General features: G+C 39.2%; 1 protein-coding gene across 1 annotated transcript; it reads left to right on the top strand.

Annotated features, from left to right (window-relative positions):
• Positions 1-5681: 5681 nt before the first annotated feature.
• Positions 5682-20053, top strand: LOC140002619 (death-inducer obliterator 1-like). Its single transcript, XM_072038529.1, has 6 exons — positions 5682-5741; positions 6867-7462; positions 7973-8126; positions 9161-9250; positions 9897-10101; positions 16293-20053. Exons 1-6 carry the CDS (start codon positions 5682-5684, stop codon positions 18872-18874), a joined length of 3687 nt encoding a protein of 1228 aa, XP_071894630.1. The 3' UTR covers positions 18875-20053.
• The last annotated feature ends 66 nt before the right edge of the window (positions 20054-20119 follow it).

Here is a 20119-nt window from a genome sequence, read left to right as displayed (position 1 = left end):
ACACACAAATGATTTAGAACAAATAGAGTCTTGTCTACCCTTTCTCTAACATCAATAATGTCTTTAAACTTTTCTAAATATTGTTTAACTGTTCCATTAGCCCTTTCCACAATAGCCTGACCAGTTGGTGAATGTGGAATACCAGTAATATGTTTAATGTCCCATAGTTCCATGAATCGCTTGAATGGCCCACTAACATAGGCTGGACCATTATCAGTCTTTATAGTCTGTGGTACTCCCATTACTGCAAAACAACTGGCAAGATGACGTCGTACATCCCGAACTTTTTCCCCAGGCTGCGGTGTAGCCCAGATCATGTGACTATAAGTGTCTATTGTTACATGCAGATATTTCAATCGTCCAAATGCTGGAACATGAGTGACATCCATTTGCCACACTTCATTGGCTTTAAGCCCTCTTGGGTTTGTCCCGACTCCGAGACCCACCCCTGAGTTATAATTGCTACATATTGGACAAGCTTTTACTATCGCTTGTGCATCAGCTCTAGATAGTTTGTAAGCCCGCGCAAGTCCCTTAGCATTCTGGTGAAAAATAGCATGAGCCTCCCTAGCTCTACAGAAGGGAGATAATGGCGCTTCAGTGGCTGGAGCGGCAACTAATTTATCCGCCCGAGCATTGCCTTCTCCCAGTCCCTCCATCCATTGATGACTTCGTATATGTATCACCGCATAGGATTTGCTTCTCTGCGCTATAGCAAGCTGTAAGCTAGTTAATAGTTCTGCAAGGCGTTCATTTTTTACATCTCTTAAAGCAGAGTCCTCTATACGATTAGCTATACCTACTACATACAGAGAATCAGATACTACATTTAAAGGGGCATCTTTCCATTTTATAAATGTCCACACAACCGCATAGAGCTCTAATGTCTGTAATGAATCGTTGTCCTGGCCCTTTAAAATTTGGTGTTGCCAGCCTTGTTCGTCTTTCCATGTTATTGCAGCAGACTTGGAGCGCTTCCCAGCGTCCGTGAAAACAGTTACTGCATCTGCTAACGGAGAATCCGACCGCTTGGGCTGGGTTATCCATGCTTGGTTTTCCATCCATGACAATATAGTTGATTGTAATGTCTTTGCCACTATTGTGGCACCATCCTGTAATAATGCAGCTTGTAGTTTTTCAGAATTCTGTATGTACCATTCCAAGTCACCTGGCTTTATTGGTAGCCAGATTGTACTTGGTGGAACTCCGTCTATTTGTAGTATCCGATTTCTTCCTTTCTTTATTAATTCTGACAGCGTGTCAATTTTTTCTTGAATTGTTCTTCGGGGTTGCAATGGGGGAGCTGTCCACTCCAATACCACAGTTTCCATTTCCTTTTCCCCCGTTTTTATTTTTTGCTGTGTGATAGCACCCATCAAGTATTGTGGACCACACAAAACAGTAAAATCCAGTGGCCTGTCAGGTATGCGTCGATGTGTGACACGCGTTGTGATCAATGATGCAATTTGTTGTAATATTTCCGACTGTTGTTCTGATAATGTCACCTTTGCAGCAGGATCAGTTCCTTTTAATAAAGGTCGAAGGGAATTCAACAGTTCATTTGGAATTCCGACCACTGGCCTAATCCACTGTAAATCTCCCAGCAGTTTTTGAGCATCATTGAGAGTTGTGATGTTCGATTGGATAGTAAGTTTCTGAGGCTGAATAGTAGAATCTGTGATTTTCCACCCTAAGTATTTCCAAGGGCTTGTCTCCTGAATTTTTTCTGGTGCAATTACCAGTCCCATTTGTTTAAGAGCAGCTGCCGGGGCATTTTTCTGCTGTAAGGAAAATATCTCCTCCTGGGCTAGCAAAATATCGTCCATGTATTGGTAAATAATTGTTTTTGGCCATGCGCGGCGAATTGATTGAAGTGCTGCATCAACATAGAGCTGACATAAGGTAGGTGAATTACGCATGCCCTGAGGCAACACAGTCCATTCAAATCTCTGATACGGTCCTTCACGATTTATAGCAGGAAGTGTAAAAGCAAACCTCTGTTTATCATTGTCATGTAATGCAATTGTAAAAAAGCAGTCCTTGAGATCCACAATTAGTAATTTCCACCCTTCTGGTATCATAGCAGGATTAGGTAATCCAGGTTGCAGTGCTCCCATAGCACACATCTGATTATTAACTGCTCGTAAGTCATGTAGCAAACGGTATTTCCCTGATTTTTTGGGAATCACAAAAATCGGAGTATTCCAAGGGCTTGTTGACAGTCTCAAATGCCCTTGTTGATACTGTTCCTGTACTAATTTATGAGCATGTAAAAGACTTTCCCGTTTTAGTGGCCACTGCTCAACCCATACAGGTTCATCAGTTTTCCATTTAAGTGGGATCGGGAAAGTCCAAGCAATGGCCACACCTAAAAATTTTGATGATCTGTCGTGAGAATTGCTCCCATTTGGGCAAGGATATCTCGCCCTACCAGCGCTTGTACTCCTTCAGGTAGTGATAAGATGGAGACACTGCATTGTACCACCTTACCACCTATTGTCCATTGTAGCACTGGTGACCGACGAGCAAGAGTCATACCTCCTACTCCCGAAACTGTGGCATTAGACTCAAATGTAGGCCAATGTGAGGGCCAATCCTTTGTGCTGATTATAGATACATCAGCACCAGTGTCCAACAATGCCTCAATCTGTATTTTCTCATCCTTTAAACACACAGTGACTTTTTGTCGTGGTCTGTGTCGCATACCAAGTGTCAACAAAGCCACTTTTCCCGTGGAGCCAAATGCTCCCAGTCCTCGATGCTTTGCAGATTCCGATGCTAATGATTCAGCAAGATGAGGCAATGGGATCAACTGTGCTATTTTTGTGCCTTTCGGCACATGAATTGGAGGAAACATTGCAGAAACCATAATTTGTATTTCCCCAAAGTAATCCTTGTCAATAAGTCCAGTTAATATTTGTAATCCATTCATGGTGGCAGACGATCTCCCTATTAACAAAGCTCCCACAGGTTCCTTATTAACAATAACTGGTCCAATAAGTCCTGTTTTTATCCTGGTGGGTCTCGAATCCAATAAAGTCACATCGACTGCGGTTGCCAAATCCAGGCCGAGGCTCCCTCTGGTCGCTGGTCGGAGAAAAAGGGATTCGTCGCAGCTGGTGCTGGTGCTGTTGCCGTCGCTGCCGTTGTCGTAAAAGCCACTTTTTGTGTCGTCGCGGGGCGGCTCCTCCCGCTGCTCCGGCCGTTTCCCGACGCATTTCGGCGGCATGCTGAAGTGCTGTGAGTATTTGTTTGACAATTTTGGCACCACACAGATTCTATTTTGCAGTTCCGTCTAATGTGTCCCGCAACACCACATCGAAAACAACGATATTGCGGTGTCGATACTCGTCCACCGGGGGTTTGCAAAGGAGCAAGGGCTGCAAATACTTTTGACTGTTCTTTCACATTATCACCTAATTGTTTTACTGCTTCTACTAACATAGTCTGTGGGCCTACAGGTACCTGAGACATTCTTTCCAATCCTTCCTCTATTGTCCAAGTACTCGGTAACGTAGCTAATATACTACGAGTTGAAGGGTTACAATTTTGGAGTGCACATTGCCTTAGTATAGTGCCTTTAAGATAATCAGGAACTCCCGCTGCTTGTATCGCATTTGCTACCCGATCGATAAACAACCCGAATGGTTCCTCCCTGCCCTGTTTAATTCCCATGTAGGACGGCATTCCCCCTGGCTCTCTAATTTGTTCTAATGCTCTTCTGGCTAGATTCATTGATACCTTAGCTTTGTCTGGTCCCAAGAGTGCCTGCGCCTCTGTTCTAAAATATGGTCCCATGCCCAGTAATTCGTCTAATGTAACACCATACAAGGGATCCCCAGGCGCGCGTATTATCGCTACCTCTTCTTGACAGATACCATGCCAATATGCATTAAACAAAAGTTGTTGATGCTGTGTCAAGATTAGTTTCATTATGCTACGAATATCTCCTGGGAGCAAAATATTTGTCCCCCAAATATAGTCTAACATTTGACGAGTAGGTTCTCCCTTTAATCCAGACTCATTTACTGTAGATCGTAATTGTGTTAATAGTTTCCAATCTGAATTAGTCAACTGAGCCTGTACATTTCCCTGTGCATCTGGAGGTGAATACACCACCGGATAGGCTGTTGTTATTTGTGCTGCTACTTCAAGATTCCCTTCCTTCATTGCTTCATGTGCTATTTTTTTCCATGTCTCCTCCCTGTCCTGTATATTGATTTTAAATGGACTTGTTGAGAATGAATTTGTACCTGACTCCTCACCCACCCTTTCTTTATTCTCTGATTGTACGGGCGGAGGTACAGGCGGAGCTGTCGGTGGCTGTGACTGTGAAGGTTCTTCTTCCCCTGATATGGGTACCGAAGTCCCTTGTGGAATTATAACTGTTCTATATGATGGTGGAGAGGGGTAAGCTTGTTCCTCAGCTCTTTGCTGAGTAGAGGAAGAAGCAGAAGCCCCCCCCTTCTGACTGGATGATCCTAATCGTTCTGTTGCAGCAGCAGCTATTTTTTGTTCAGCTTGATGTGTTGCTAATGCATTAGTTACCGCCCTCCATGGCTTCATCAATTTTTTTTGCTATTTTATCATCACTAATTACTTCATCAAATAATTTGTCCCCAAACTTCCTCCACTCTGCTTGTTCAAACACAGTATCAGGATTTAAAAAACAACCCTTAACTACCCCATAAGCTAATAACTTTGGCAATTCCTTTTTACAACATATATCCTGTGTGCCCCGCTTTTCTAAAAAGCATTTGAGCAAATTATACGCCGCTTGTCTCTCCATACCTTTATATACGTCGGTACCGTTGCAGCCTTTGCAAAGACCTCGGCGACGCTTTCCGGCGGGACCCTCTATAGGCTCATCCCGGGTGCGAGGACTCCCTTTCCGAGCTGCGGGTGCGGGTGTGGTTCCATTCACCTTTCAGGCCTCGGGTGCGGGGATTCAGCAATTTGTAATCCTTTTCACCTCCTGAGCTGCGTTGCAGGACCGGTCCTTGTATTCCGTCCAACCGTGGCTCGCAGGTACAATTCCAGCGCAGGTTCAACTCCAGCGAAGTCCCTGTTCCTGTATTGCAGGTCCCTGTTCCTGTATTGCAGGTCCCTGTTCGGGCGCCATTTGTTGCGAAACCATTTGTTGTCGACGGAAGGAAGACACAGACGCTCAATATGAGTGATCAGTGAACTTCGATTTATTGGATAGCTCAGTCGTCTTTTATCTAATTCAATATAATTAGCTCATACATATTGCAAAAGCTAAGCTCATGATTGGTTAGTGCATTTCTCTATTCTATCAGCTAGTTTCCCACCAAAATAACACAGTTAGTACTTTCCCAGCATACCAACAGATATCACGTTCTTGTACCTGAAACCTCCCTGAAACCTCCCTAAAACCTCCCAGAACTTACATTCCTTCCCAGGCTGCATTTACGTATTTTCTCAGGCTCATTTGAGCTGTGTTCGATACTTTGTTAACTCGCGGCCTCCTAGCTGCTCAACATCCACATGACCTACTTCACTTACCCATTCCTCCACAGGTTTTGACAGTCCAGCACTGCAAATCATGTTAGTTGCTTAAGTTATTCAGCATGGCAACAAAGTGTGTTTTTTTTGTTTTTTTTTAGGGACTTCTTCATCGTGTTCTTCGTGGAGAAATCTCACTGTCAAAACTAGTGAGAATGAAACCCGAAGAACTTGTATCTAAAGAACTGTTTGTATGGAAGGAGAAACCAGCCAAAGCGGTAAGCAATACAATTCTCCAGTGTGTCCTTAGATATGAACTAACAGTAACTTCACCAGCCCTTACCACCCATAATTAATATATTGTTTTCTTCCTAATGAAATATGAATAACGTAAGCTTTTTCTCTTCCACTAGCCAACTGATAAGAAAATACAAAATAAAATTATAAAATCAGTATGCAGACTTGTTACTAAAGTGTTTTTGTTTCTCTCAGATGTTAGAGTCAAGAAACAAATCACACGAGATGAAGAAAGCAGCTGTAAAATGGGAACAAGTGCCAGATGTAAATATGGAAGACTCTCCCCCGGTGTCTGATTCTGATGTAAGTATTAGCTATTGCTTTAGCATGGAGGTGCCAAGGGAGATAAATGCTAACTAGGGCCTCAAATTTTGTGTCAGAAATGCAGGTTGTTTCAATGAACTGTAAGAATATCACCTAGTAGGTGCGCTATGAGCATTTTCCTTTTGGTTTGAAGGAATGCAACAACCTAATATCGGGCATATATCGCATGTGCTTCTAAAATATCAGATGATGCGTGTTTTTCAGACCTTTGCCTCAGTTTACAGCAAAATCTTAGCCAATTGTTTTCCCCCCCAAAAATGTGATCAGTATTACAATTCTGTATTCTCAGGAAGCAGTTAATGTGATAGTATCTACTTCAGAATTACATGAAATGAAATGAGGACAAATACTATTTGAGAACTCTGTTTGACATGATATTCTTAAACAAATGATAAAAGGGGAAGAATAGTTCAAAATTCCATCTTTTTGTCAGTGCTGCTCAGAGCAGTAGTTCTGCACAGCCCTTAATATCTTTTTAAAGAACTGGAATTAACGGTTTCAAAAGTATTTTTTTATGATTGAATTTAGCAATCAACCAGAATGTTTTCTGTGTTTGTTCATTTCCAGGAGCAGCAGAAGTCAACCCAAACTGTACAAAATGTAAATAGTGCTCCTTCTCTAGACGTTTTTAGCAGTATGTTGAAGGATACAACAAATGAACATCGAGCCCATCTTTTTGACCTGAACTGCAAAATCCGTACAGGTATCTACAGTGTTGACTTTGTCTGAAGTAAAAGGATTATTAAGAGCATTGCTTGCTTACTTGTTTTTCTCTTCAGACCTTTTCATTGTTAAACAGTAATCAAAAACACTTTAAAATTAATTTTGTAGGTCAGATTTCAGCATCTGAAGATGAATTACCACCGAAGAAGATAAAATTAATGGCTTCTGCTAAAAAAGCAGTGTCAAAATCTAAACCAGAAGTTCAGCGAAAATATGAAAGTTCTGCACCAGCAGCAGCAGCGGAGCCTGCTAAAGAGGCAGCCTCTGAAAACACAGAGGAAACCAAAGTTGCACCTGCAGCAGAAGCAGTTTCCCAGTCAAGCTTAGAAAGGACTTACATTCCTACAACCCAAGGCCATGACAACACAGATACTTCATCTGAAGAACCTTCGACTTTTCCTGCCTCTTGCACTGGTGCAGTTGTCACAACTGTAACAGTTTCTGGCCGAGAGCCTAGAACACCAATGAGCGGCTCCTCTGGTACTACGACCACAGCCCTGCGTTCTGGTACTGCATCTGGTGAAGTTTTAACAGGGGAGACAAAGCAGGAAATGTCAAAACCAGTTATGACTGTCCCCAAATCAGTATTAACAAAGCCATCGTCCTCAGCAGATCCAAGATACTTAGCTGTTCATCAGTCACCCAATATCAGGTGTGTATATTTAATAGTAAGCTAAGCCACTGAATCTCTGGTCTCGCTATGGTCAGTTTGTTTGTCCCCCTTTGCTTCTTACCCTCCCCTGCCAATAATCAAAAGGCATGTTCAACTTTAAATGCGATTACCTGAACTTTAAATTTTTAATTTGTCATCTCCTTGTTTAACTTCTCTAGTTGGTAAAATTTTCTGAGCATCGTTATATATTGACAGTAAAAATTCTTCAATGTGTTTTAACAGATAAATAAAACTTATAAGATATTTGACTTTAAATCTGCATGTGCATTCAAATATATTAAGTGTTTGTGAGGGTTGGTTTAAAGCTGCTCCAGACTTTCATCCTATATTGGATGAAAGTGGAAAACATTAACAAAGCATTTACTAAGGCTTCTGTTACTTGCTTTTTTAAAATAAAGTAATTGATCAATAAGAGGAGGGAAGAAAAGAAGAAGAAGGAAGCATTCTTACTGTGCTCTATAACGTTTCTCTTTTGGATTTGTTTTGCAGTGTTGCTGAGCCACGCTCACCTCAAGGCAGCGATACTTCTCTCTTCCTCTCTCGCCTCAACACCATTTGGAAAGGATTTATTAATCTGCAGAGTGTGGCCAAATTTATCACTAAAGCATATCCTGTCTCCGGGTGCTTTGATTATCTTAGTGAGGTTAGCACTGACATGTTTATGCGTTTAGAATGTATTGCAGTTCCTGTTGTTAGAAAGGCTGGGGTCACTGTGTATGGTGTTATATTGGACGTGTAACAAAAAAAAAAATTGCATCCCTTTAGTAATCTCCTTTAGTAATAGGAACAGTAGCCTGAGGCAGGGGGGAGGAGAGAAAGCCTTTTAAAAAAAATTCCTCACGTATTTGTGAAGAATTCTCATGTCTGTTAATATGTTTCTATATATGTTAGTATCTAACATAGAATAATAGCTTGATTTCAAGATCAGTTTTTGACGAGAAGCATCATCAGCATGTGTTTTGAAAGAGATGCCTTGTTCTGCTCACAAACAGATGGATGGATCACTGATGTGATCTATTAGAAAAGTTTGGCCATTTATTAAAAATATCATCCTTTGATTAACTTTGATGCAACTGCTTTTCTATTTTGGGAGGGTGTACATTCAACTAATTAGGTAGTATGACAGCTTGTGATGAAACAACTGAGCAGTTACTTAACTTCTCTGAAGAAGTGTATTTGTTGTGATTGAGGGTTTCAGGCGTGTAGTTTAGGTCTTTTCTTAGGAGGGTTGGTGGCTCTCTTGTTGTTTTTGCTAAAACAGGTTTCACTGTCATCATGACAGGAAGCTAACTAGAATTCATATGGGTGCAAAAATTTCAGATCAATTGAAAGCGTAGATAAAAGCTATACTACATATAACAGGTTCCCTGTAAAAGCAAAGCTAACAAATAGAATCGGCTGATAGGCATCCAAAAGTATTTGACCTTCCACTGCTATCTTCGTCAGGCAGTGCTTTTTCCGTTTTGTGTGTACTGCCAGCCTTCCAGTAATATGCCATAATGAACTCCTTGCGTTTTGGAAACAGCCTGTCTGAAATTAGGAATGTATATGTGCAAGTTCAGTAAAACATAGTACTGTATTATCGCCTAAGCTACTGGGATGGGGCAATCTGTGCTGGTTCAAAACTGTAGCCTCTCTTTCCTTTTCTTATACGACCATGTAATGCTTCTTGTTTAGGATTTACCAGACACGATTCATATTGGTGGGAAGATCTCACCGAAGGCAGTCTGGGATTATGTTGGCAAACTCCAATCTTCACTTTGTAAGGTATTTACTTAAAATCCTTTGGAAAACCAGGAAGAAATATACAGCAGCTTTTGATAGAATTTCCTTGTTACTAATTTATATTGATGTCGATCATACCTAGAAAACTCCTGCTACCACTTATTCCATTGAAATTTTTGATTTATTGAAGAAACAGGTTTGCCTGTTGAGCTGCCAATCATCTTTCCCCTGTGTAGTAGTTAAACATTCATACAACCTATTGTTTTTTAATGATTGAATATAAACAATCTATTTATTCAGTTACTGAAGATAGAAATTCAATTTTAAAAGACTAGGAAATTATTAGTAAGCGTATGTAATAAATTTTACTACTAAAACCCTTATGGATTTAGTAAAAATGAAGCCCAGTATGCAAATATAATCTAAGAATTTTCCATTTCTTTCATAATTATTTGAATATTGTGAACCTAAAGAGGTGTAGCTTGATGTGAGATACGTAAATAGTTGGTCTTTCTGAAAATGACAAAATTGATTCTGGTTTAATATTACCAATTGAATGACAGTATTTTCTTAAATCTTGGTTTAAAGCTGCTCCAGACTTTCATCCTATATTGGATGAAAGTGGAAAACGATTTTATTTGCTGATGTGTTACAGGTTGAATTTTTCCACTTTGATTTTGTATTTCAGGAATTGTTTTTGATTCGTTTGATTCGTTTCCATCCTGCCACAGAAGAAGAAGAAGTTGCCTATATCTCTCTCTACTCCTATTTTAGCAGTCGTCGTTGTTTTGGTGTTGTAACTAATAACAACAGACATGTCAAGAATCTCTACCTGATCCCACTGAGTTCTAAGGACCCAATTCCTTCCAACCTCTTGCCCTTTAAGGGACCAGGTAAGCACAAAATTTAGGGGAGGTTAACTGCTAGGTAAAATTACAAAACGAGTAAATCAGAGACCAATTGGTTTTGAATGTTTAATGTAAGCAGAATTAAAAAATACATAATTTTATAAAAACATTTTAAAAGTGTGCATATAGGAAAAAATTGCAAAGTCAATCATCTCAAGGTGACATGGTCTGAAACTCACATAGCCTTTCCAACAAGATAAATCTCTGCTGTTAGGAGGATTTGTTTACCCATCAAATGGAGTACATAGAACAGCCACTATATTGAGACAAACAAGCAAACATTATCAGAACATTCAACCGACCCTACTTTCAACAACCCATAAATCCACCAAGTTTTAGGTCCCTACAAGCCATGTGCTGTCCCCTAAATCACATAGGAGACTCTTATCCCACGGAGCAGTCAAGAAATCTCTGAAGACAAAGGTAACGTTTATGGTTTCACTACATTGTTGTTATCTCATGGTATGTATTACGCTGTGCATGCAATATGCATGTACACGGGGTCTGAAATATTCTGTGCTACCTGGATCAAGTTCCAGACAAATCACTGACTTCAGAACATTGGTTTGCCTGGGAGCAGGCAAATTCCTTTTGCGTAGGTGGCAGACAGTAGGTGGTATAGGTTGGTATATATTACGCTCTTCTATTTTTAGTTAGAGTTATCAGCAGTAATGTATGGCTCGAATTTGCTCCATCTTTGTGCATTGAACATGGAAACAGAAGAAATGAGAATGAATTCAGATGTGAAACACCTTTATATTACAAAATTTGAAGTCACCTTCATCTGAGGATGGAGGCGGTGCATATGCTTAGTTTCCAAATAAGTACCTTTTTTCATATAGAGTAACAGGTTGAGGAGCTTAAGAGCTACAGGTTACAATGAAGGCAATACTTCATTGTTGTAAGGATGGTTTGCAAAATACTAAACAGCGCAAAATAATTACACACTAAAACATGTAAGGAGCTGACCTTTCTGACAAGCTGACTGTCCTCTGCTACCCAAATACAAGTTTAGGACTAAACTCAATAAAGCATTCTCAGGGCTTATATTCATAAACAGAGGTGTGTTCTGCCTGGCCAGGTTTTCACATGTTAATGGCATACGACTTAAAAAACAATAACAAAAAAACACCACCAACAAGTAATGTAATGCTAGGAAAATACTCTTCTTTCCTGCATGAAATTGCAAAGGGCGCTTGCTTTGTGTTCTTGGACAAGATTTTTCTCATACACTCTGAGCCTGTCTTAACCTGCTCTAGGGAAGCATTTAAATGATCTTCCCCTCCTTGCATTCTTGAGCAAACATAGGCTGTCCTTGTACATTATCTTTTATATTTCTGTTGTAGATTTCATTTCAAATGAAGCTTTTAAAGTGGAGGCCTGGCAAAAGTAGACAGACTTGTTAGTATTAGTATAGAAATGAGGAATGTCAGGCTGGTTTTTACAAAATGTAAATAGGAAAAGTTCTGTCAAAACTGGAGGTAATTGCCCAGAAGAAACATAGGTATAAACACTTGCAGGCATGTATTAATACCGCAGCGTAAAAGACTTGTAATACATACTTGTTACTGACATCTGACGGAATTTACTGTTTTTTATACCCAATAAAGATATTTTTTGGAAAGTGGTCATTGTCTCCTTAAATTTGTGTACCTTCAAATAGAGTTTAGCAAGTACTCAAAAAACATGACAGTGTAAGATACTTTGATAAATATGACTGGGGGCGGGAGGAGGGGGAGGACAATAATCCCATCACTCCAGAAGTCCTAGCTGGAAGATATTCCAGCTGTATCAACCAGCTCCATCAGGTGCATACGGATTATGAATCTGTTATGAATCCTGCTTTCTGATGGACTGGATTTGGAACACAACTGAGGACCTCTGACCTGCTGTAGTGCCTAGAAGATCTACAAAACTTTGTCATGGGTGATATAAATATAGAGGAACGTGGAAGGATATTCACATTTATTCACTTCAACCACCTCAGATATTTATTACCAGATATTATCTGTTGGTGGGATGTTCAGCATTGTGGTTTGTTTTTTTTTTTTTTTTTTTCTGGTAGTTTACTGTATGTGAATTTGTTTGTCTCGTTTCACATACACACAACACTATTTAGCACTTTCATCTGTAGATCTGAAAACACTTTGAAAAAAAATTAAAAGGTATAATCAGTCATTATTAGCACTAGGAAGACGCACTTATGGAGGGATTTATTGGCAATGTTGGAAATGTATCGGGTACCATACCTATTTAAAATAGAAGAATTTTAATTTAAAAAGTGTATCAGCAGAGGGCATGCCGCAGTATCTCTTCCGTTAGTTTAAGCTTGGAAGTGTTTTTAAGTATGAAGGCATGAAATCTCTTCAAGATATTTAGAGTACTCATAGCAGTATGGAAAGCAGCAGTAGTAGAACAACATATTTTTGATGTCAGCCACTCCCATTCAGCAAATGTACCGTAATGTGCAGCAGTGTTACAGCGGTGGAAGTGATCTCTATCACTGAATCCAGATACACCAACTTGATAGTTTTCAATCATGCTTTCACAATTAACTGGGACAAGTATTTAAACGGTGTGTTGATAATGATTACAGCTTTGCTTGTATTGGTCTCTGCAGTTAAAAGTGTGGCATAGGTCTGTTCCCTAAGTTTTGCCATCAGTGTACAGAAATTAGGGATGTATCCTTAGTGGTACAGTTAACTTCCTAGCAGCTGCGGATGGTAGGGACAATATGTGGCCATTACGTAGATAAATACTGCAAAACTGATTTCATGAAAATAAAAAACGTATTTGACGAAAAAAAAAAAAAATTAATCCCATAGTAATATTTAATACATCTTGTTTAAATAGATTTAATTACAGGATGTAACTTGATAACACCATCGTGGTCTTCAAATGCAGAATGCATTTAACAATATTTTATAAATAATTTAGCATCAAAAGCTACTAACATAGCTTGCAGCACTTAAAATGCTTGCTTGTGAAAGATAGTTATTGAGCAATAGTTGGAGACTGCAGCCAACATTTTCATTTAGTTATTACCTAAAATTAGGCACTTAACCTATTTATGGATATTGAAACCTATTTACGGATATGGAAATGGAATGGGACTGAGCTTTGAAGTGCTGGTCTGGCTGTATATTTCCATCCAAAAGAAGCACTTACTGTGTGATCGCTTTGGATTGAATGAATTTAGAAACTGGGTTAGGCATCTGTTGAAAACTACAGTATCAAAATGTAAAATTGTAATGGATTTCTTCTCTGACCAAACTAAACAGATTCAGTTATAACCGTTGTTAATTTAGCTTTGGAATTTATCTTGAACGTGTGTTTAAGTTTGACTCTGATTTTATTAGCGATGATCTCTGTCTCTTACAGGGATTCAGAACTGTTTTTCTATCGTTTTGCTGTTAATTTTAGATACACAGTCCAATAGATTTTTGAAACCTGCTCGTTTCAATTAGTCAGTGTTTGAGATGCATGTTGTGACTAGTTGGATAAATCACAGGTCTCTGCAGAAGGGCAGATAACCAATACGTTAACGACAGAAGAACAGTGAATGCTTACGAGGAGTTGTAGGGTGAACACAGATTTGAGAGATCCTCTGCACGGGTCGATGCTGACCAAATGTGGAGTCCTTACTCACCTGCTGATAAAGAAAAAATGTAAAGCAGTCACTCAGAGTGAATCATACCTAACTATTGAGTCTCTTCAGAGTGTACACAGTCTTCCCAAGTAAGCTGTCTTTTGAGCTATGCCCTGATGTTATGTATTAATGTAACTTCATCTGGGGTAGTAAACTATAGTGATCAGAATTGCTAGGATTGCTTTTAGGCAGTGGGTTGAAAGGAGTTTTTAACTGGGTGAATCAAGGATTTGTGATCCTTTCCAAATAATCTTAGATTCACCAAAGATAATTACTTGTTTAGTTCCTGTCCTGCCTCCTTTCGTTGTACATCTTGCCGTCCCTGCCCTCTCACAAGGGCAATCTGTATAGAATTATAAGCAAACTAAATTATAAGCAAGTCTTAGTTTTGGTTAGTATAGCTAGGTCATTTTCTTGATGCATTGATAATTCGTGTGTGTATATATATATATTTCTAACCATGGAAGAAAGTGAAAATTGGCAACACAAAATACTGAAATACTCTATCTGGAGGAAAAAACTTGGCACTGAATTTTAAATGTACAAGTAGGAAATAATATGTGCTACTAAATGAAAAATAGAAGTTTATTTAAACCAGCATGGCCAACATCCTCTCAACCACAGAACTATGTAAAACTCAAACACTGAACTTTGAAGTAATCTGAAATCAGCTGTGGAACTAGAATGCATTCAATCAAATTTCAGTGTTATTTTTTTTCAAAATACTTAAAATGAGAGCTGCTTCTGATAGGAAACTTCAAGTAGATTTTGCATTGGCCCCAATTTTTTCTGTCTTTTTGCAAAGACCTTCTAGTGAGTAACCAGATTTTGCTGGTCTCTCCATTCTGTGGCTAAAACAGGCGTGCTGCACTATCACCAGTCACAGTCAGAAGAACACAGAATTTCAGAATTTAGGCAGGTTACTGCTTAATGAAATATTTATGCTTAATGAAGCTGTGTTGAAGAAGTCATCGTCTTGATTTACCTGGTTATAATCCTCTTGCTGAGGAAACCTCACATTGAACTTAAGAAATAGGCTTACCTCATTTCATTCTTTCTTAGCGTACGTGAATATAATTTCAGCTATACAAATAAAAACAGCTGATGTAATTTTCTCATAAGATAGTAAATTTAGGAGCCCCCTTAAAACTTTGAATTCCGTTGTTTCAGCAAAGGTTCATACTTATGACTGGTAATGGCAAATAGAATTTATCTGCAACTATGGGAAGTTTGGGTTTTTGCTGGTATCAAGAAGTTTTCAGTGGCAATCATTAGTTATTTATAAGTTGTTCCTTAGTGAGCAGTTGGTTTTGTTTAGGAAGAGACTAAAGATATACATAAATTCATATATTACACCTCTTTGAAACTCTTACTTAAGGGTCATGAATATAAGGGACAGTGTAGGTTTTAGAGTCCTCATCGTATAACCACAGTAAATCTCTTTGCTGTTAGTTTCATTTCTGTATTATTGGTTCCTTGCTGGATGCAAATATTAATATGGCTCCCAAATGAGGATCTCAAGTCACTAAATCCAGAAGTTAAAATCCTCTCTTTATATGTTTTTTCTACATTTGCCACTGACTGTATGTTAAAGGATTTATTCCCTGCTCTTTATTCTGGTTGTATTTGTCTTCCACGAGCGCCTGTGGGAAATGTGAATGTACAAGGAAGGAATACAATAATGTGAAACGGACCTTCAGCTGTTTGCATTTTTCCTCTTTATGGGAAACTTTCTGGTCATTTCTGGAAATGCTTCTCCAGGGATTCAAGCCTGAAGCTTTCACAATGGAGTAATTCTGCTCACATTTCTTACTTAGGGAAGGGTCTGTGGCATCAAACTCAATTCTACAACAGTGTTAAAAGTCACCTTGATGGAATGGTGTAAATGTCAGTCCGGTATTTTAGCACAGATTAGAACAGAAATGTAATTATTAAGTTTAACAATGCCTCGTGCTTTCTTTGTAACAGAAAGTGAAGTGGTTGTTGTTGTTGTTTGTCTGTTTGTTTGTTTTAATAGCATTAGTTTTTTTCTCTTTATTTCTAGTTCTTCAATTCCAACGTAGCCCTACAGAAAGTTAGATTGCTTGTCCAGGTTTTCTCACTTATCAGTATCTCTGTGTATATAAGGTATTTGCAAAGCATTTAGAAAGGAAATATTTGATTGGGGGAGGAAGTGGACAATAATAAGTAGAAAGTAATAATACAAAAATAGGAAAACTTTCTTTAATTTTTGAACAGCAGAGACATTTACAAGGACATCTTTCAGTAAGATTCACCTGTTACTGCAATATTAAAAAAATATCAGGGAAAGAATTAAAACATTTTTAGTTACTGTATACAAATTTATATAAATAGTAATTAAATATAGACACATAGGCTTATGGGATAATGTCACTGCATGAAATTTAGAAGAACTGTTACTGTTATGACTCATAGCTGCCATTATATAAAATGATAAGTCCCTATTGAGAACACAGATAAAAAATAGTAGTTTTTTTACACATGCAATCTTTGTGTTTCCTTTCAGGTCTCGAGTCTTCACGTCCGAATTTAATTCTTGGATTGGTTATCTGTCAGAAAGGGAAGCGTCTTGCTACTACCATGGATACAGACAAAATAGAGAAAAAGCGCAGCCGAATTCAGGTGCAAGAGGAAACAGAAACATCGCTGTACTCTAAGGGGCCAGTAGCTTCTTCACAAGAAAAGAAAACTCCGAAATACACACTGTATTCGGGAGACTCAGCTGTAAGTACAACACTACCTGGATCTCCTCCACCTCCACCCCCACTTCCCGTTCCAGAAACCTCATCAGTTACACCTTCAGTATTAAAAATACCGTCCTCGACTAAGAGTGGAACCACAAGTACTGTACCACCACCAGTTTCAGCTACCGCTTCTACAAGTGCTACTGCTACGCATTCTTCATCCTCAGAAACTACCACACCTGTTGAGTACATCCCCCAGACACTTTTTGGTAAAAAGAAGACTTTTGAACCTCTTGCTAAGGAGACTGAAACTGTCCAGTCTTCAAATCAGGAAGCTAAAGCAGCTGTGGATGGAGGTGTGTCAGCTGTTCCTTTGCTAGATCCCATTGTACAACAGTTTGGACAGATGTCAAAAGACAAAGCTATAGAAGATGAGGAGGATGACAGGCCATACGATACCGAAGAAGAAGATGATCCAGAGAAAGCTTTTGAAATGCAGACCGGTGAAAGCAAAAAACTGTATAGTGTGGAGAAGCCCAGTAACACAGCAGAACTAAAGGACGAGGCCTATGATCTGGAAGACAAAACTATCTTGGAGGAAGCAAAAGTTACGGTTGATGATTTACCTAACAAAATGTATACAGACACTAAAAACACTTCCGTGGAAACACCTGCCTCGTATGTGCCAGATTTATCTGCGTCTTCATCCTTGGTGGAACTGCAAAAAATGTTAGAAGAATTAAACAAACAATTAGAAGAGCAGAAACGACAAACTGAGGAGCAAGAAGAAGCCCTCAGACAACAACGAGCAGCTGTTGGTGTTTCAGTGGCTCACTTCTCGGTGTCTGATGCTTTAATGTCACCTCCACCAAAATCTTCCCTAATAGAGACTGAGTTGTTCCATCAGAACCAACAGGCTGCGCAAAAAGTAGATTTACCTTCATCTTCCAATCAGCAAGCACAAGTTTTAAACCAGAGCTGTGACCCTCAAGCGAGTTTTCCAAACACTTTGCAGACTTCACTTGGGAAGGAAGATAAAACTTTAATTCCTGCTACTCAGCTTAGTTACGGTGGTGATAACTGGGTTTCCAGTGAAAAGCCTCCTGCAGTGCTCCAAAAAGAGGCACCTAATAGCAAGTTTGAAAATACTGTTCAAGTTACTTTGGAAAATGTGAGTCAAGCAGTTTCTGCAGAACCTTCTACATCCAGGCCTTTACGTAAAGTGCTGCTTCTGACACCTCCAAGTACGTCTTTTCAGCCTAATTTCTCCACATCTAATGACAGTCAGTCTTTGCAAGATATGCACAAAGTATCCTGGTCAAACGAGGCAAATCCAATGTTTACTTCTCAGGAAAAGGGACCTGGTCACTTTGAACCAGACAGGGGTCTTTCTGCGGTGCAATACGAAGAACAAAGAAACCCTCAGCCTCATCAATTTGTAGAACAAACTGAATCTGCACCAGTTCAGGGTGAGGGTGGACCTCTCCCACAGCACTTTGAGGAGAACCGAGCTGGAGGTCCGTTTTCTTTGTCTGGGCAGAAAGGAGGACCTCCAGCACCACTGATGCTCAATGCACACGGAGGACCTCATGGAGCTAATTTTAGAGGCCCAGCGCCACAGTTCTCAGAAGAGCATGTTTCTCCAAATAACGATGGACAAAGAGGATCTGCCCCTGGAAGATTTGGAAGTCAAAAGGGTCCCATTCCTTCCTTATTTTCTACACAGCATGGACCACAGTCGCCACAAAATATGAAGCCAACCCCAAGACCACTCCTGGACCTTCCCAGTCATCCACCAGGCCACAGAAAGGAGACGTGGGAGGAAGCTGGGCCGTCTGCACCTCTTTCTGGTATTCCTGGGCAAGGGCCCGAGTCAGAAGGACAGTGGTCAGCATCTGACTTCCGAGAAGGCAAAAATCTTGAATTTAGAGGCCAGACATTTGAAGGGAGACAGAGAGAGAGATACGAAGGAGGAAGTAAAGACAAGGTTTTAGATCAGCCAGAGCCTCAGCAAGCAGATAATCGACAAAGCAGACCCTTTGAGGAAAGACAAAGGGATCGAGAACATGGCAGACCTTGGGAAAGAGACCGTGGCAGAAACTGGAACAGAGACAGGGACTGGGAGAGACACAGAGACAAAGAATGGGATAAAAACAGAGACAGAAACCAACGTGACAGAGAACGATCAAGAAGCAGAGACAGAGATCGTGACAGAGACCGAGACCGGGATCGAAGCAGGGAAAAAGAGCGAGATCGAGACAGAGATCGAGATCGTGAAAGAGGAAAAGATCGGAAAGATCGGAGTAAAAGTAGGGAGATCGGTAAAGAGATGAAGCCAGAAACACCTAAGGAAGGTCAGAAACCAACAGAAGCAGAAGCTTCATCTTCCACTAATCAGTCATAGAACTATAACTGCTGTTATATTTCCCATAGATAATATACACCACTGCAAGGACTGAGTCAATGTCTTCTGTATATACTGTATATTCTCACCTTTGCAAAAATGCTGTTGTAAATCTAGCCTTACAAAATGTACTGACAAATTAGCAATTTTTGAACAACTGAGAACGACAATATTCAAATAGGTAAAAGGCAAGAACATACTGGACTTTCACTTGCTGCATTTTGTGCATAATGTTTTTCTTATAAAAATTCACAGCGTTACCTGTTCTGAGATTTTGTTTTTTCTACTTGCATCTTTATCTTAAAATTTCCATGTACAGTACAGAAATGGAAAAAGTCTAAGAAGAGCCCATATTGCTTTTTAAAATTATAAGGTTATGTTTTCCAGTAACTTGAATTGTAATTTTGTAAAAGAATTTAATCAAGACCTTAGGAGCCATACCTTTACATCTCATGTATGTGATATTTTGGTGTCAAAGTTGTTCCCACAGCACACGCTTTAAACAAGGAGTCAAATATTGCTGTCTTGTTTATTTTACAATGCAAGGGTCATGCGTATTTAGGAGAAGGCTGCAGAAGAACAGTGTTACTGATTATTGGACGGAGGATTTGAAAATGGAATGTTAGAAGCTTAAAGTGCACTATCTTCCTTTTTATATACAGGTATTTTGTGTTTTGAAATCCATCTGTTAAGTGTACAACAACGAAAAAAAACGTACCTAGTTTTTCATGTGGATGAGGGGTTTTTAATTTCACATTTTTACAAACCTGCAATTAAAGAGTATATAAAAGTAGCACCTTTATAACCAGCAAAAAAATTAAAAAAATCAGACATCTATTGGCAAAGAGCTAAGACTACAAATGAATTGGTATACCAAAGGAAAGAAAAAGAAGTTTGTTAAATAAAAGAAGTTTATTAAATGGGCCATGGAATTTATTTCTTCGATTTAAATTAATTATGTGGGACATTTCTTGGGTTTTCTTTTGGCAGAACCTTGCTGGAAATTTAAGAAATGTCTCCATTTTCCTGTACTTTCCACTCTAAAAGTGTTTTGCTCCTGAAAAAAAAAAAAGAAAAAAAAAAGTGTCACTGTTGTCAGACCCTGCTTATGCTGGTAGTGTATATAAGACTGTCCACTGAAAAAGGTATAAAACTGCATTAAGTTTGAACAGAAGATTGGTAATATTAATTATTAGTAATATTAATTATTAATTATTTAGTAATTTTAATAATTATCAAATATTA

This window comes from Anas platyrhynchos, chromosome 5 (assembly GCF_047663525.1).
Source record: "Anas platyrhynchos isolate ZD024472 breed Pekin duck chromosome 5, IASCAAS_PekinDuck_T2T, whole genome shotgun sequence".
NCBI lineage: Eukaryota > Metazoa > Chordata > Aves > Anseriformes > Anatidae > Anas > Anas platyrhynchos.
The sequence above is the reverse complement of the archived record's forward strand: the minus strand, read 5'-3'. Positions and strand labels throughout refer to the sequence as shown.

Coding starts and splice junctions, on each gene's coding strand:
- LOC140002619 (XM_072038529.1), top strand. CDS start 5,682: ATGAAACCCGAAGAACTTGTATCTAAAGAACTGTTTGTATGGAAGGAG. Junction 5,742..6,866: donor GGAAGGAGAAACCAGCCAAA/GCGGTAAGCAAT, acceptor TTTTCTCTTCAG/ACCTTTTCATTGTTAAACAG. Junction 10,102..16,292: donor CTTGCCCTTTAAGGGACCAG/GTAAGCACAAAA, acceptor GTTTCCTTTCAG/GTCTCGAGTCTTCACGTCCG.